This window comes from Triturus cristatus, chromosome 9, assembly GCF_964204655.1.
Source record: "Triturus cristatus chromosome 9, aTriCri1.1, whole genome shotgun sequence".
Lineage (NCBI taxonomy): Eukaryota > Metazoa > Chordata > Amphibia > Caudata > Salamandridae > Triturus > Triturus cristatus.
In genome coordinates this window covers 1,208,248,779-1,208,266,588 of record NC_140592.1, presented here as the reverse complement: position 1 = coordinate 1,208,266,588, position 17,810 = coordinate 1,208,248,779, and the positions used below count along the sequence as shown (strand labels likewise).

Genomic DNA, 17,810 nt, shown 5'->3' with positions numbered 1-17,810 from the left:
GGGTTTCCTGCCAGGGGAGGTGCGAGCGCCACCCCAGACAGGATTTTGTGTATTGGTCAGGTAGGGCGTGAATAGAATCAGACATGCCTGAGGCTCACAAGGAGCCTCGGTGCATATGCCAGTTCAAACCGGTCCTGGGGCACACCAGCCCTGGACCTGGGGCGAGCTGGACAAAGGATTGGGGGTGTAACCACCCCCCTTCCTGGTCCCACCCTTAGGGAGGGACCTAGCAGGTAGTCCGGCCCTTAGAATCCGCTTAAAGGTAGGAGCTGTGTCCTAAGACTTCAGACATCCTGGAATCAACTTAACACTAAGAAAAAGACGGGAACTTCGACGTTCTGCTGCACAAAAGACTGAAGGAAATCTCCCCTGTGGTCAGGGAGTGACCATCTTGCTAACGCAAGCACCAACCAGCGAATCAACGTCTGCTTTGCCGCCGCCTCCCGCCGGAGCCCGAGCCCAGAGATCGACAAGAACTGGACCTCCAGACCTCACAGCCCGATCCACAGTCCCTGCAAAGAAGGAACCCGTGGAGGCACCGAGACACGTGGAGCCAGCCATCTTGGAAGACACTCGACAAGCTGCAAGCGCGACAACAGAGGCTCCCTCAGAGTTGTGCTTTGGGTCCTGAGAAGCCCAACATCCGAGCAGCATCTGCACCAAAGGTGAGCCCTCCAGCATCTCCACGATCTGCGTGGGGCCCTTCTGCACTTTGCGACTCGACGCGCCTGCCCGGTCCCTGGCCCGTTGGCTAGTGGCCATCTTGGCGAACTATCTTGAAAACTACGACGCTGGTCTGGTTGCTCCAGACTGGCCCCTGCTGCCCTCCAAAGGAGCAGCCCCTCTGACCTTGCTGGTCAGAACTACAAGCTTTCTTAGATTCCTGCGACTCCTGCTTTTGCCACGGCTTGTTCGCTTCTTTTGAGTCGCCGACACCGAGAGCCTGCGTGGGACAGCTCGTGAACCGACTCCTGGACATCGTCGACCTTCAGGGACCACGTGGCTGCAGAGACAAGCTACACCTCTTCACCTGTTTGCACCCGACATCGCCTGGTACCTACCTGGTGCCACGCCGGTCACTGGCTAGTGACTGAACACTGTCCCCTCTGCTTACAGGTCTTCTACAACTCCGATCCACCCTTGGATCCACCGCATCTCTTCTGGACCGACCGCCTGCAGCATCTTTGTCGTCAGGCTCCATTGAACAGATAAGACGAAACCCGACGCACTTCGAGCCCTATGCACCCGCTTCCTGTGGGGGAGGTAAAGCTGGCACTCCGGTGCACAAGTGTAGAGTAACATCTCTAATGTCTAGGTTTGAAGTCTTGATTTCGTAGTTCAACCAGAAGACCCTTCTAGCAGTAACTTTTGAACTTTTACGCACCCATTGAAAACCTATGGGAGCCCGCGTGTAACTTTCCTCACTGCACACGCGACCCGTGGACCTCCTGGTCACTAACTAAAGTTAGCTCCTTGTAGGCCCAGCGATTCTAGAGGCCCTAGGCCTTCTACCTTTCCTAGTCGTGGTACTTATACCACTATTTTAGTATATGGTTCGAGCGGCCACCAGGGCCTATCCATATAAAGTGCAACTTCTGTATATTGCGATACTTTCTTGTTTAACGATTTGTGCTCCTGTGCTCATAAAGAGTCTAGGGGATACTTTGAGTAATAAATACATATATATTTTGAATATATCTGTGTGGTGTCCTTTCATTGGTATAAAAGGGGGTTACATAAGGTAAAACAGCTTGCTTCACATGCCTAAACGAGTTTAGCCTGAAAGACTGCTTAGCCTACGCTACCACTAGGGCAGCGGGTCCGAAAAGGTTGACTTACAACCACACCATAAGGGTTGCTTGGCATGGTACAAGGTTGTCACTTTAACTAGTGAACATCATATACCAGGCCAACTTCTCACACCCTTGGAAAGGTTTTGTATGTTCCACCACTGCAGAGCAATGAGTGCGGCCATCCACCAACACTAGATCTGATAACTGACCTTGAGTCTGATTCTACTAACGTGCTAAACATTCTTGTAAGGGACGCATTTGGATTCTTGCATAAGGAACGATTAGATGCAAGATACCATCATTCTTAACAATTGCAGCTGGTAATGAGTGTTGAGGCTGAAACTGCGCTATTAGAGTTTGCATGTTGCGTATCTTGACTGGGTTGGGATATGCTAGAGTTTTGAGTGTTTATTGTGGATCTGAGGTACACTTGTGAGTTGGATGGTTAGAGATGAGATTTGGAGAGGTTAACTGTGAAACCCAGGCCATGAAGCAGTCAGACAGTTTTTCGAGTGTGTTTTATGCAGCTCTGTTGCGAGCTGGCTTTTATTAGCCAATCGTCTAGGTAGGGGAAGACGTGAATGTGCTGTCTTCTTAGATGAGCCGCGACTACTGCTAGACACTTGGTGAAAACCCTGGGTGCTGTAGTTACATCGAATGGGAGAACTTTGAAATGATAATGTTCGCCCACCACAAACCTGAGGATTTCCGGTTAGGAGGGTGAATGGGAATATGGAAATATGCGTCCTCTAAGTCCAAGGTGGAAAAAAAATTGCCTTGCTGAAGGAGTGGGTGCAGTTGTTGGAGTGTGACTATGTAAAAGCAGTCTGACTGGATGTACAGATTTAACTCTCCAAGGTCTAGTATAGACCTGAGAGCTGTCCTTTTTGGGAATTAAAAAATACAGGATACCCCGGTCCCTTGTTATTGTAATGGGACTGGTTCTATATTGTTTTTTCCAAGAGAGTGGGAACCTCCTGCTTTAGGAGGGTAAGATGCTCTGGTGACATTGCATTTGATCTTGGAAGAATATTTGGGGGAGTGTCTGTAAGCTCCAGGCAGTAACCATACTGGATAATTTGTAGTACCCACTTGTCTGAAGTGATTGAATTCCAGACAGGCAGGAATTTTGAGAGTCGTCCTGACAGGAGTGGAATGATCGGGGGATAACGGAGGGAAGTCACTGCTTGTTTGAGGGGGAAGTGCGGGTAGAGTTACCTCTGCCTCTTCCCTTGCCATAGTTTCCTCTGAAATAACATCTTCAGAAAGAGGCAGCAGACTTCCTGTGAGATTAGAGGCAGGTCAGAGATCACCAGATATCAGGATCACCAAGGAGACCTCTTTGTGGTGTTGGGCGACTTTAACTCGGGCCGTAGGCGTCTGGTGCAGATTCACAGATTTGACCGGAGCCAGAGTCTGTGGGTGAGCAAATCTGGTGCTCATGGGAGACAGTCTTTTCTGTGCAAGGTAGGGCAGGTCCTCGGTGTTCAAGGGTGCTGGCTGCAGGACACTGCTTCTTCGGTCCTTCTTTTCTTCTTAGTCGGTTCTTGTCTGAGGAGGCAAGGTTCAGGGTTGCCCCTAAATAGTAGATTTAGGGGAGTTACAGGAGGGTAAAGGTTGGGACCAATGGGACCCTTCCTTGGGGTGGATTAACCCCCAATTATGCCATTCTCCAGAAGGGGGGCATATGCCTCACTCTGGTTGCCTGGGTCTCCCCATCTGCAAGATGGCATGGACTGAGAGTTGTTCTTCACCTCGACTCCCCCACGTGATGGGTGGGGTTGGCAAAGGTGGGCACACCTCCCTTCCTCACTTAGTTTTCCCACCGATTCTCCCACCTAAAGTGGGGGTAAGAACCGGCGGAGGGGGGGGGGCAGTTGCTGGAAGCAGCAAAAGGCCTGGGAAAGCTCACTAAGGCGGTAAGCGTTTGAAGCTTCCCCTTCGTGGACCCTGCCCATCCTGGGGGAGGAGGCTTGGCACCTCATCCCAGGATGTGCATAGTTTCAGACCACCAAGAGCAGCAGGCTCTCGAGCCAGGGGTCCAGAAACATGTCTGGTGGTGGCAGCTGGCGAGCGGCCACTCAGCCTGGACACTAGTGTTAGGCCTTTTTGCGGGGGCATTTTTAAGATGCCATCTGTGTGCATTTTTCATTAAATCCCTCACAGGCATCAGTGTGGGTTTAATTGCTGAGAAGTTTGATACCAAACTTCCCAGTTTTCAGTAAAGCCATTATGGTGCTGTGGAGTTCGTAATGACAAACTCCCAGCCCCATATACTCTTAATGGCATTACTGCACTTACAATGTCTAAGATTTGGCTTCGACACTGTAGGGGTACAGGGCTCATGCACCTGTACCCTCACCATTGGTATAGTTCACCCAGCTAGAGAGGTGGCTGACCTATGCCACAGCAGTGAGTTGTAGGCATGGCACACAGGGATGTGTACCATATTGACTCTTCACTTTGTTCTGCACCAAAACATACAGCCTGCAAAGGCAGTGTGTGTGTAATGGTACAGGGCCTCTAAGGGTGGCACAGTAGGTGCTGCAGTCCTTAGAGACCTTCCCTGGCCACAGTGTCCTTGGTACCTGTGGTACCATTTACAAGGGACTGACCTGTGGCCAATTAGTGCCAATTGTGTTTTGTTTTCAATGCAGTTTAGGGAAAGAACATAGGCCCTGGGTACCTGTTTGGCAGGAACCCAGGGCACACTCGGTCAAAGCACATCAGCAGTTTAGCAAAAAGTGGGGGCAACCATGCAAAAAAGAGGGCACTTTCTTACAACCACCAATAAACTAGGAAGTGCTATCACTAGGAGTTTACCCAATCAGCTTCCTTCTAATCCGAATAATCCGCTTTAATTCAACCACTAGGACCAGAAGACAACCAGAAAGATTCATCATGCTCCTTCCTGGACCGCTTTAAATTCTGTGATGGCAAGTGAAGTCCTACATGGTTAATAAACGATCACTTCGTAAAGTTGCAGTAAAATGGTGGCCAATTCATCATCAGAAGGTATATATCGTGACAGTAGAAAAGTACCACCAACCAGCTATCAACCCGTTTCTATACTGTGAGGCAAATAGTCTCCCCTACACACAACACTCTTGCAGTCCAAACGGTCTCTGCTCTGTGTAGGCTCCTCCCTCAGCACAATCCCCCGCCCAGCCCTATCCAACTCTCAGGAAATCTTTTACACGTCACCTGGATTTTGTCAGCCGCTGCCAAGAATGGTTGGGATTCAGCTTTCTAAGATGACATACTACCTCCAGAGTCGCCCTACCAGGTCCTCTCAAACTGCACACCCTCGGGTACCAGTCTGAGAGGCTAGACACAGACATCCTGTCGAAGGTACAGGACTGTCTGATCACTCATCAAGCTGGAGCCGTTCCTCTGTCTCGGCTGGTTTGTTGATTGGAGCGGAGGCAAGAATGATAAGCATATTGTGATAGATTGTAATGGCGTAAACTTTACATTATGAAATGTGCCAAGATCACCTACTTTCCTGCATTCCGGACTGATGAAAGCATTTCCATCCACCCCTTTTGTCCCGAGTAGCAGTGTATGCCATGGACATTTGAACTGCACCTCACAGACCAGGGATAGACAATCCGTGCTCATTGATAGCAATAGTAAATAAGCTTGCACTGATGAACCTTCGACCGCCGCAGCTCTATGCCACAAAGTGTCAACAGCACCCAATCCATGGATGCTTACCTATACACTAGCATCCGCTTAAAAACTCACGTTAATACAAAAATCACTCCACACCAGATTTCCCTGTTCCATGAAGTGAATGCCATGGTCCCAGAAATTAACTTCACAAATGGGCAGGGGGGGGGGGGGGGGGGGGGGGGGGATGGGGCGGCGTTTAAAACCTTCAGTAGGTCAAACACTCGCAGGCGGGTTGTGTTGTCTGAGATCAAGAAAAACAAAGCTGATCGCAGGCCTTCACCTGCTACTTTAATAAACTTTATGCTAGCCCCACAGACATTTTGCAGATTCCCTCCATCCTCCACTAAGAGTGAGATAAAGAACTAGGGCTGCAAACCATACCTGTCACCTCCCAGCTACAAGACTTACTCTAAAGAGAACTCGCACCCTCCTACAGTCTCGCCCTCTGTACCAATCTTATAACTTGCTTCCAGTCGTAGATGGGTAACAAAAACGAACTGCCAGAGGAAAAAGGCGCTTCACCTCATAGCTTGATCTGCACAAAAGGTTTTCTAATGATTACACTAGGAGAAGACACCCAGAGATCACAATAACAGTGCCATGAATGCTCACCTTGCTGCTCCAATAGTGCATTTTGTCTCTTCAGGTCATCAATGTCTTGCTGGTGAGTGTGGTTTTTCCTTCGCATATACTGAATATACTCTGTGGCTTTGTCCAAGATTTGGGCACGGGAAGCCTGTCGAGACAAAATGAACCTAGACTGAAACAGTAACCAAATTCTTTCTCGGCACAGGTTTAAATGTCAAAAGAGGAGAGAGAGAGAGAGAGAGAGAGAGAGAGATAGAGAGAGACGAAATGAAAATGAATTACTTTTGCAAATGATAACAAAGGGAATACATTAAAATATTTTGGGAAATTCAAAGCAAGGAGAAAAAGGAATTAACAGGGCATTAATAATAACTGCAGGCTTAGAAAGTCTCCTCTTAATGGTTAAAAATATCAACATTTCGGAGTATATCGGCAGCACTAAGGAGATTGCACAGCGGCCTGTTTCCAGTCTGGAGGGTGGGAAAACACATTGCTTTAGAGTCCGCCTCAATGCTGTGTGAAATTTTGCGTGTTTTTGGCTGCCCCCTGACCCACTCCACTGCACCGTGACACATTACCACTTTAGACCGAGAGGCACCACAGTCCGTAACAGACCAGTACAATTTTGACTGTTCGAGCTACCACCTTTGAAACTACATGGGGGAGAGCGAGATGGGGATGACGCGGCGTGAGACCTGAAAATGAAGCGACTGAATAGGAGAAGTTAAACGCAGTCCATGAATGTCCACTACAGGTAGCTCTTGTGGAGTACAGGTATGTTTAAAAATGGGACGCTCTAGGTGCAACGCTGAAGTGAAATACATCTGTGGGAAGCGTCTGCGTGTGTCTCACCATCTGGCGGGAGCTCTGGACTGAGGCTCCCACGAGACACCGAGTAAGTGCACAGTGGACTGAGGTGGATGATAAGTGGTGACACAAGGCTGAGTGGCGGGGGACATGATAAAAAACACGAAGTTGCCAACCAACAGACAATCTCGATAAATACGCCATTGTGATGACTGCCTCTGACCGAGCCACCCGAAATATGGACACGAGCAGCGGGCCAAAAATTGAGCCAAAACTGGAATCAGTTAAAATAGATTTCAATCTCCTACAGGCGGATTTCCACAACATGTCGGATAAGTTGAAGACTGTAGCGTTCCAAAGCAATGGATTACAATCAACCACTAAGATTGGAGGAACAGGTCCAAAATTTGATGAAGCAAAAAGCAATCCTTACAGCCAAGATGGAGGATCAAGAAGAGAAATAGAGGAGGATCAACAAACAGCGCACAGGGCGTTGGGCCACCCCACCGAAGCCGGGTGTACCTCCAGGCACCATAATATCCAGGATTTTCAACTACAGAGACCACAACGCAACCCTGCCGGTGGTCAGAGTACATGGGGACCTGCACAATGTGATCATCAGATTCTTCCCTGTTTCCACCTTACAAGTGCAAAAGCAAGGGCGGAGCTTAGACGAAATAAAGAGCACTGCGGTACAAACATTAAGTACATGATGTTTTATCTGGCCAATTTACAAGTGATTACGGAGAGCAAATTGTGGCACTTTGCCACCCCAGAGGAGGCATGGAAAAAGATGGAGGGCTGGCGCAAAGCAAGAAGTAGAGGGGCAAATAACAGCAAAAAACGGTGCCAGGATGCCAGTCAACAGCAGTGGCGCTCTCCCTCCCCTGGCGGTCAGCGCTCCCACGGCTCTCCTACAAACATGCGAGCATTAACTCAAATGGGCTCTGTAACTATGAAATAGGAAGTAATGCTGTTGGGAATGATGATGTGTGATTGACTAACGCCATTCCTAAAACACTGGAAACTTACATGTGGGTACGCAGGAGGGGGTGTTTGCCTTTGGCGGAGACACGATCTATATAAAATGCTGGAATTGACACTTTGAAATAGGTTCAAAGTAAAGGGATCATATAGTGAAAATGCTAATCCGTCCATGCACTAAGGGGGCAAGTGCAGCCCACCCACGTTAGTTTTTTATGGGGCGACAGGCAGGCTGCAAGTTTGGGGAGTGAAGGGGGCGGTTTCAGGCTCACGAGGCAGCGCTGAAGGGGGCGGGAGGGGGTTAGGATTAGCACTTTTTTTGTGATGAGTTGATTTTTTGGGGCGACTGATATCCCTAAATTTAGTGCCACCGCTGGGCATGTAGTGGTGGTGGGGGGAGGAATAAAACATGGGAGATGCCTGGTGGGACCAGGCCTATATACCGTTCGAAACCCTGAGACAGGAATTTGAGCAGCAGGAAACTGAAAGATAAATATCTGCAGCTGGGCCATGGCCTGCGGGAGGCACATATTAGATGGGGAGCACTTACGGGAGGTTTCGCCCATAGACTATCGCCTCCCTTATGGAACATATCGCTGACAAAGCTATTTCTACAATATATTGGAAGTTGGTCAATAACTCCCCTGACTCATTGGTGGAGTTGCAGGCTGCCGGGGTGGGTGATCTTGGGGACCTAGAGGATGACTAATGAGTAAAGGCAATTCAGAGTTTATGCGAAATAGCATAACTGACTAGATTTCATCTGGTCCAACTTAAGATCCTACATCAATTCAACTACTCACAAACCTGCCTAGCCAAACTTGGGAGGATGTCCACCTCAACAGGACTTCGGTGATGTGGACAAGGGGGTACATTTTTCACAGCCTACGAGACTGCCTTGTGATACGGGAGGGGGCTGTCACTAGTCATGTACTCTGTCACTTCTCAAGATCAGTCATCCTCATGCATAGTGGTTGATGCAGACTGCATCTGGCGAGGAGCACTGGCCTAAATATTTGAAAATTTGACTGCTGCTGGCCGAGAGGGTGGCTAAGCAGAATACTGCGGTAGTGCAGATCTGCCGTGACTCATGGATTGAGAGTCCGACCAGGATTGGTGCTAGGGAGCAGTAAAGAGCCTACCAAAGCAGGGGCCAGCCCAGAAAGTCCGTAAAGGGTGGGGGACATGGTGGGCTTACAGGGGGTGTTGATACGTGGGCATTGTGTTCCACGTGGTTATACAAGGAGGGGGAACACCTGCAATATAAAGTGTGATCGGCCGTAAAAGCGCCCCTATAGAGATTGTGCTGCTTTTGGATACAGTCTCTACTTAACTGCCCTGTATGTTTTACAATATTGGATAGGTCTCGATGGTATACAATGTATCATGAGCATGGTTTTAATACTTTTTTTTTAATGCACATTTCCAATATCTTAACTCCCATTTAATTCCAGTGTTTCAAAAACTGTGCTTTCGCTAGAATTTAGAAGATCTAACAAAGGCACATTCAATTAAATTGCTTATATAATGTTACTATCACGACCCGACAGGTGCACCGTTTGGGTTACGTTGGCATGGGAAACATTGCTAATGAAATTGGACACAGTTTACTAGGATACCAGTTCCGACCAATTACAAGGAGAGTTATAATGAAGGCAGCCTCAATTCATAACCTCAATTCCTTAGTCTTCTTCTGTGGCAGGAAAAATCATCTATTTCACAAAGCCTGCTCAAACGGAGAATTTTTTTATTTGGTATTTACAAGAGCACAAATTGGAGTTTCTCTAAGAAGAGCAATATATGCTTATCCCAGATTGCCTTTGCTAATCAAACTCCTTCTAGTCTTCTCTCGTGACTCCAATATATGGCATAGAATAACCTCGGGGGCAGGACAATGGGTGATACATATTGGCTCTACCACATACAGGCATCTAGCCTTGAAAATCCAAGATGAGGCTGAAACTGGAGGCCACTTAAAGTGTAGTTAAACTAAAACACTCAAAAATGGGGTGGAGTCAAGGGAAGTGAGAGACCAACAGGAAAGGAGTGTAGCAGACACTGAAAAGCTTAAGTAATACAGATTAATATCTAAATCTATAACCTCCTAAGAGAGCAATTGGGCTCACCCCCAATTGTAATGCTACGTTTGAGGTTTACGTTTATCCTTACATTTGCATCCCTGTTAAGGTTTATTATATATATATATATATATATATATTTTAGTACAATAGAATTTGGCAATGTATTACAGAAACTGAACTACAAATGGTTAATGCATCAGAGGCTTGGCTGCGCTTGCACTTTTCTGTACATAAGAGTACCTTTTATCAACACAGAAATGAGGAGATATATAAAATAAGAACATTCATGACTGCAGACAACCTGTATTGCAAATTATCAAACTTACATTTGAATGAGGCATTGTGCTACCTGTGATGTAGGGATATTGGTTATCCAGCAAGACAGATTTCACATATTAAAGGATACACATTTCTTCTTCTAATATACACATTTCTGCCTTAAACTTCGCTTCTTGTGTCAAGACATGCAGTTCAATATTTAGAAAACAAAAAATGCAGTACCAGTCAATGGCCCAAAACAGTAATAGGCAGGGGTACAAGTGACCGCAATCCAAATATATCAAACACACTGTAGAGTAAAACACCTGCGTGGTAGTGGAGTAAAACTGGCTTAGAATACCAGAGGCACCGCAGTGATCCAAGTCCCACCCTGTGAATCTCCAACTGTAATTTGTGTGCCTCTATGTTTTCATACTGCGCCACAGCTATAGCCAGGCCTGTGGATTGTATTCCTAACTTTAGAATAATAGGAGTATCAAAAAAAAAATTCTAATGGAGTAAAGAAAGGACAGTTTGACAAACAAAACACAATGTTGTAGTCCAATTATAAATTCAAGCTTTCATTGTGGCTATTATGTCACCAAAATGAAAAAAATAAGATGTAGGTTTACTGTGAAAGCTATCTTTAGACAAAGCACCTAAAAATACCTGGTGGGGTAATCTCCTGCTGGTGAATTTTGATGTCTGGCTTCAATTATAATTTATCAACGGAAGATTGCAGCTGGAAGCCGTGGGCTGGCTCCTGCATGTATGTGTATCACTTAATCAGCTTTCTGCTCATTTCTTTCTTTCTTGGGAACAAGACCTGCTTTTAAGACATTTTTGTGGGTGCCCTGTGGCCAAATGCATAAACAGAGCCATCTTAAATGTAACAGTGATAAAACCTGGGTCCTCATTTTTGGGAGTCAGCCTCTCACTTGGTCTCTTCCCTATGGTGAATTAACCACTGTTCGATATAAAGTAGGGCCAGTGGGTTGAAGGCACTTTCAGCAACCATAAGAAGTGTATGCTGATGTTTCTGAATTAAGTGAACAGGGCTCCAGAACCATACCATCGCAAAATCAATGAAGGAAAAAAGGTTGGTGCTTGCAGAAGCATACCAGCCAGTTCGACCATCCTCATTTAATATGGTGGTGAGTTCCTCCAACCAGAAATACTGTATTGATGCTGCACTGGACAACAATCTCATTGGCAATGGCTGCCACGATACAGAAGAAAATATAAGAGCACATTATATATGGGTATGCAATAACAACCCTTTGGTTTCTACGGACTTCAAGGACAGGCAGTACCCAACAGTAATAAATGTAACACTCAGGCTAAATTGACCTCTGCACCATTCCAGATTTCCATCTTAAACAAAAGTATAGCACCAGGCATATTATACATCAGTATGGTCTTCAAGATCAGGGAATGACTTGTATGGTTTTTAGAAGTCCTAGGCTATCTTTAGCAAGGCTGAATGTGTTTTACACGCTGCTATGATTGCAAATTTGTAAGTCTTGGTTTGATGATTTTATGAACAGATTACAAGATCTCATCTTTTACATCTGAGGTAATGTCTGGAAAACGTGCACCAGATATATTTGAGGTCAAAGACTATGAAAACTTGCCAGACTGCAGTTACTAATAATGTTGATTTGAGAACTATGTGCTAGTCAACTTTTGGTGTTCCGAGCAAGATTCCACAGGAATCTAAGGCTTGTACACCCTCTGCATCCATGCTGCACTTAAAAAAAAAAAAATTTCAAAAAAACTTTTTAAACATCCTGATCTGAAGAGGGTCTCTTAAGATCACGAAGAGCAACTGGTATAGGGAAGACAAGTTTTACTATGGATACCACCTTCCTGATCTTCTGGATATTTTATATCACATACGATACCGTCAACCAGGAGTCAGATCAAATTAGTTGGTTCCTTGAGGTGTTCATCAGTTACCACTTTGGACTGTAAATTTGTTCTGTAGCAACTTCAACAATCTCTGAAGCTGAACACCACACAACGCTTATGCATTTGCATCAGCTTCCACAAGTTGAGCAACTGTTGATCTCTGCTGATTAATTCTAAACCAAGAGGAATTTTTTTTCCACAGTCCTCAACTTATTGGCTTGTCGGCCTAATGCTGAAGCCCTAATATCATGAGGATGTGATACATGGCAGAATTTCAGCATATCTGTGTACAATAAATTGCCAAAGATCGAATCAATGGAAATCAATTTCAAAAGCAACAGTAATGCTGAAAATCTGTCATGGATTCGACCCCGTTAGAACTCAATTGGGCATCACCTATTGTAAAGAGATCTCCGTCTCCTTAATGTACAGTCAGTTATTAGGTTCTTGGAGACAGCCACTTTGTCCACTCCGCCCCACAAAGCCTCATCTTGTTGCCTCCTTTACTATCTTGGGTCCTTCTTTCTATCTCGCCTGGCCTTTTGAACCAACTTTAGGCTGGCATAGAGTACAGTACAAATACAAGTCTAAGCACTTGGAAGCACAGACATATGCCTAGCACGGTAATTTATAATGGTTTTAGGAAGAAACATTTTGTAAAATAAAATCCTAATTGCCACCTAATTGGAGGGGAGGATTTAATGGAAGATACAACTTTCAAATTAAGCCTTCCTGGAAAGCACTAACTAGTCATGTTCTTTATCTAGTCAAAATTCTTGCCACTCCACCCACTCTTGCAGGTCTACCCACCCTCACTTAAACCCAAAAACAAGTTTTAAGATAGCACCTCCGAATCCACGCCTGGTAAAGGCAGCATTTTGTAGAAATGAGAGGACAAGTCTTCTTACAACTAGGAATGCAGATAATATTATCAAGGAAAAAGAAAAACGCTGTGTGTTTTTCCCCAAAGACCAAATTAGTTCCTTAACCTGTGTGCTAACTCAAAGATGTTCAGAGCACACTTGCGCATGTTCACTATTCTCTTAAAAATGTGGCAATGGATAGTCTCACCTCCGTGTTTTAACCTCACAAATGTAATTCAACTTGATTTAGTGTCTTTTTCCCACATTTGCTCATCCAAAGCCATCAGCTTGTGACCTGCTTCACTTGTAATGCGCCATATTTTGTTTGCTACAGGACTGGCAACATAACATTTGAAAGTTGAAAGGTTGGCACATCTGCACCCTAAGCTCGAAAGACTGGGGGCATGCCATACCAAATAGAAGGCTTTGAATACTTCACCTGTAGGTTTGATAGCACCAAAACAGAAAAGCAACTACAATTTATAGCAAAACGTAAGCATTTACATAAAACATTTAAGGTGCAAAAATTGTGGAATTTGTTGCTGGATGCCTATGTGAGCAAGGTAGAGGGAATACATGCGATATAGGGGCACATGAGCACCTATTAGAACCTAGTCAATTTTTGCTGTACGAAAGACTTAACATTAAGCCTTACAGGAGGTCACAAGAGAATCATCGAGCCCTCGAAGGAATACAAATACAATCCTCCACCCACTCCTCCAAAGTATTCTACAGTAATGAGATTTAATTCTGAGTACATAGCATTCTATAACCACAAAAATGCAAAGAGAAAATACAATATCCAGAGGCAACAGTCCCACAACTAGGTCCTTCCAAGATCCACCGCACAGAGGACTGCCGGACACGAGTGAAGGACACTGGGACGCGAGCGCCCCTGCATGTTCCGGCTGCCTCCATTTCGTCCTGGAAACCCCGTCAGTGCTGGGTGAGAGCTTCACATCTCGGGCACTGTAGGGAGGTAGCACTGGGAAGAAACAGGTCTTCAGTTAAACATGGTAGCAATGTCAAAAGCACTACCCTCTCCCGCCTAGCATCTTCAAATCAAACCTAGCTTTGCTGTTGGCTTCACACAAACCGCAAACAGCACAAGAATAAGATACAGAAACATGATCGTCAAGAGCAGGCAAGGAATGTCTTGCAATGAGCAAACTGGCTTTCAGTTTCTTCCAATGTAATCAGGTGGCAACTATCACTTTCCAACCACCCTTCACCTCTGCATTTTTTATAACATACACTGTTGCCTGTTGACATTACGACGAGGGACGAAATTGATAATGACTGCTCCAGGCCTCTGCCCCGCCCAAGTGACAATCCACAAGCTCAGGCACGCAAGCAATGTGCAGCGAAACAATTAGCGGGCTTGCATGCATGCCTTGAATCTACACAGATGGGAGAGGTCTTGTCTGGCACTGGCTCACCAAATGGAACATCACACAAAGTCAAAAAGACCAAGAAATAGTTTGTAGGGGCAGGCTTCTATTCTGGTGGAGTGGCTGATTCCAAGGAATCCAACATTTGACACTAACAAGTATTAAGATTCATCTCTCTTCATTTCAAGGTGAGGCTATAATTGGGTATATCAGATAAATTTTGCTGCATTTAAAGCTTCCTCTCATTTAAAAACTCTTGCTGGGTATAATGGTTTCCCGAGAGCCATTTTGCAATCACCGGTCACAACAGCTGGTTATTATGAAAAGGTTTTTACTGAAGTTGCACTCGCTGTGCATTTTGCATCGCTTTAACGAATACTGTTCGCTGTTGTAGTTCTGTAGCCAGTATAAATAATTTACTACTCAGACAGACTGCCTGGAGGATAGCAGGTGCAGTGCTTCTCTGTGCAAGACTATCCTCCTCTCTCAAGATCTTCTTAAAGTATACTGCACCAAGGTACATTCGGCAATTTGGATTATTTTAACTTGTCCCATCACTTCTATTTCTGGATATATGGTGCCACAGGACTAGGGACCTCCGGCTGTTCTAGAATCCCGGTGTCAAGGCATCCCATGTATCGTACACTCGAACAAGACCATTAAGTCCTAGAAGTGTCCTAGCTCCACCAGACTACGGTAAGGTCTTGTGACTGCCAACTCCAGAGTTCACTGGACAGCAGACTTGCGTTATTCAACACAGACCTTATTTGTGGACTGTGAAATGAATTTGCTGCCTACACTGTGCAATATTGCATGAACCAGAGAAGATAACCTGCAGGGTCATGTTATTTTTATGCCCCTCCAAAGCAAATGCAGACGGGAATTTCAAACACCCTGTAGGGGCATCATAGGCATTGGTGGACAAGGGTACAATGACTGAGAAGTACGGCCATTTGTTGCCACAAAGGCCAACTACTCATTTTACTTCAAACTATACTACTTTGACAACGCTACGCAGTAAATTCTGCACAGGGACAGAGGACACATACTCTGATTCAGAACGATTGACATGAATGAGTTCTAATCGGGATTAAAGTTGTAACCCTCATTTGCGGAGGACATAAACCTCATAGAATTATCATTACAATGCAGAACGTTCACCAACAGGGCAGAAAGAGGGATTGTGAAGGCCTGAGTGAGGATGGCTGAAATAACCCATAAGGAGCCTCTCTTGACTGGCATTTGTCGATACCTAAAACAAAAGGTCATGGTTAAACATCTGATTCCAGCACATTTGAACGACGAACAGCAACCATTCACAACACGTTTCACCTGCACACAGCCACTTTACAACAGTTCGTTAAGCAGCGCATCATACAACACAACAAAAATGACAATAATTGAATAAAGAGAAAGGTAAAAAAAGGAGTTTTCACTAACCGATGCACTAACCTTCTCTCCTTGAAGGGAAGGGACGGAGTCGCGTAAACTGTGAAAGCTGTCTTTGATGTGGTCCCTGCGCTTGCGTTCCAGTGCATTGTGGTGTGCCCGTTTGTCGGCCTGGAATAAAAGAAACGGAGAATTTGTGAATATAACGAGATGGAGCAGAGTGGTACAAGGCAAGATCAATTGACAAGGCTATGCACAGAGCGTAGTTTACAAATTGAGCAGGGGTGTCCAACCATAATAAAAGGAACATTTTAAGGCAAAAAGGATTTTATAGATTTTAGAGCGATTTAAAGAACAAAAACAGTTTGCATCAGTGCAGTGTACAGCACAAGCAAATGAAATGTTACAAAGTGGAAGGCTGTATACCTAGAGGTGGGGTGGCTCTACCCCTTAATGATTGATGGAGGAATGTTATTGTGAATGTAGAGGGCAAGTAAAATAAAAAAAGTGCAAAAATAATTTACATACTATAACAAAACAAAATAAACATTCTAGAAAATGTAAAACTGTAAATCTAGTGTGGGGCATACACAATGTGGCGGGTCTTCAAAGCTTTGTCAGGGGTAGGGAGTGCTATATAAATACTATTACTATTATCCTCAAACCTTATACCACATAGGGAGGAGGTATAGAAGAAAAGCAACATCATCAAGATTGAGGCACTTGCAATGGAACACCCTGTGTAATAAAAACGATGGAGCCGTGCTGTATCAGACAATGCTTAGCATCTAATTCCAGTGCATTGAGAGGAGAAAAAAAAAAAAAAAATCAAAAAAACTCCTAGATTAATACAATTTAGACTTTTTTTTTTTAGGGAACAAAGTTGCCTGCTCAGTACCAGCAAACCTAAGCAGCACACGCAGGTTTTGGCGTCTAATACTGAAGCCTGCATTTAACAGTGTGAAGTAGCAAGCTGGGTCTACCAGGATCTGAGATGCAAAAACGGAATCGATTGCCTCAAACTACGAGGTTTGTACAGCATCCACTACATATAGTACACCTCCTGCAAGCCTGCATCAGCGCGCATCCAAGTCCAGGACACATGGACCCATTCCAGTATTTAATAATATGTACACTAGATCAATGGAACTCATTAATGCAGTAGTTAGCCTAAAAGATCTGAAATGGGACAGGCATTGTGGAACTAACTTAAAATCTATCGAGTGAGCTCAGCGTATTCAAGACTGACTGTGTGCATGCCTAGATCTTTCTATGGCACACACAGAGAAGTTAGTAGTTTGCACTACTAAAAATAAGTGTACACAAAGCACTGGCACAGCCTAAGGGTCTAGCTTGCAGTTTGAGACTAGACTGAAACATTAAAAAGCCAGCTGCATTAAAAAAAAACATAAAAACAAAATATTTGTTTCAGCATGCCTACCACGCATCCTTGGGATGAAGAATTTTAAACCTTGATCATTCAGTGTATACCTTATGTAAACCAGACTCTCATGCACTGCTATTCAAACGCTTTACGGGGGGGGGGGGGAGGGGGTGGGGAAGATTGATGCATTAAACTACTATTAGCAGGAGATGAGAATCACTACTCTGGGTAGAGTCAAAGATGACAACAGGTTTAAGTGGGAAGAGAAAAGTTTGTTTTTGGGGGACCGGGGTCTCTAAAAGAGCCGTGGCCTATGCACTTAAGGGTGTGGTTAAAACACGTGACCTACATTTCTAGGTTTTCCACCCACCTGTTAGCACTGCATTTTCTTTTACTTTCGCCTTCTTTTATTTTTTTTAACTTTATCGTTTCGACAATCACAAGGTAAAACAGGCATACATGTTCACTGTCAACGACATAATATCCAAATAATAAGAAAGGTTAAAGGGACTAATATGCTGTGAAAAGACATCATATCCTTATCGCAGAACAGTCGTGGTAGAAGCTGTGTAACATCAAAAAACATTGACATCTTGAAATAACAGCAAAGTCCCACAGAGCAATCCTCTCCTGCGTTTTGAGGCAGTTAGCGATGAGAAGACCAATTTTGTCTCTTGTAGGAGTCT

The 17,810-nt window shown here is 45.0% G+C and overlaps 1 protein-coding gene across 4 annotated transcripts in view; it reads right to left on the bottom strand.

Moving 5' to 3' along the window:
- Nucleotides 1-17,810, bottom strand: part of MAX (MYC associated transcriptional regulator X) — a 146,289-nt gene that overhangs the window by 73,317 nt on the left and 55,162 nt on the right. For 2 of the 4 annotated variants that reach the window (XM_085627220.1, XM_085627222.1), the window contains 2 exons: nucleotides 15,792-15,911; nucleotides 6,081-6,204 (listed from right to left, as the gene is read on the bottom strand). In XM_085627220.1, coding sequence (XP_085483346.1) covers nucleotides 6,081-6,204; nucleotides 15,792-15,911 — 244 coding nt within the window. The remainder of the gene's footprint in view (nucleotides 1-6,080; nucleotides 6,205-15,791; nucleotides 15,912-17,810) is intronic. The other 2 variants (XM_085627221.1, XM_085627223.1) reach the window with 1 other exon arrangement.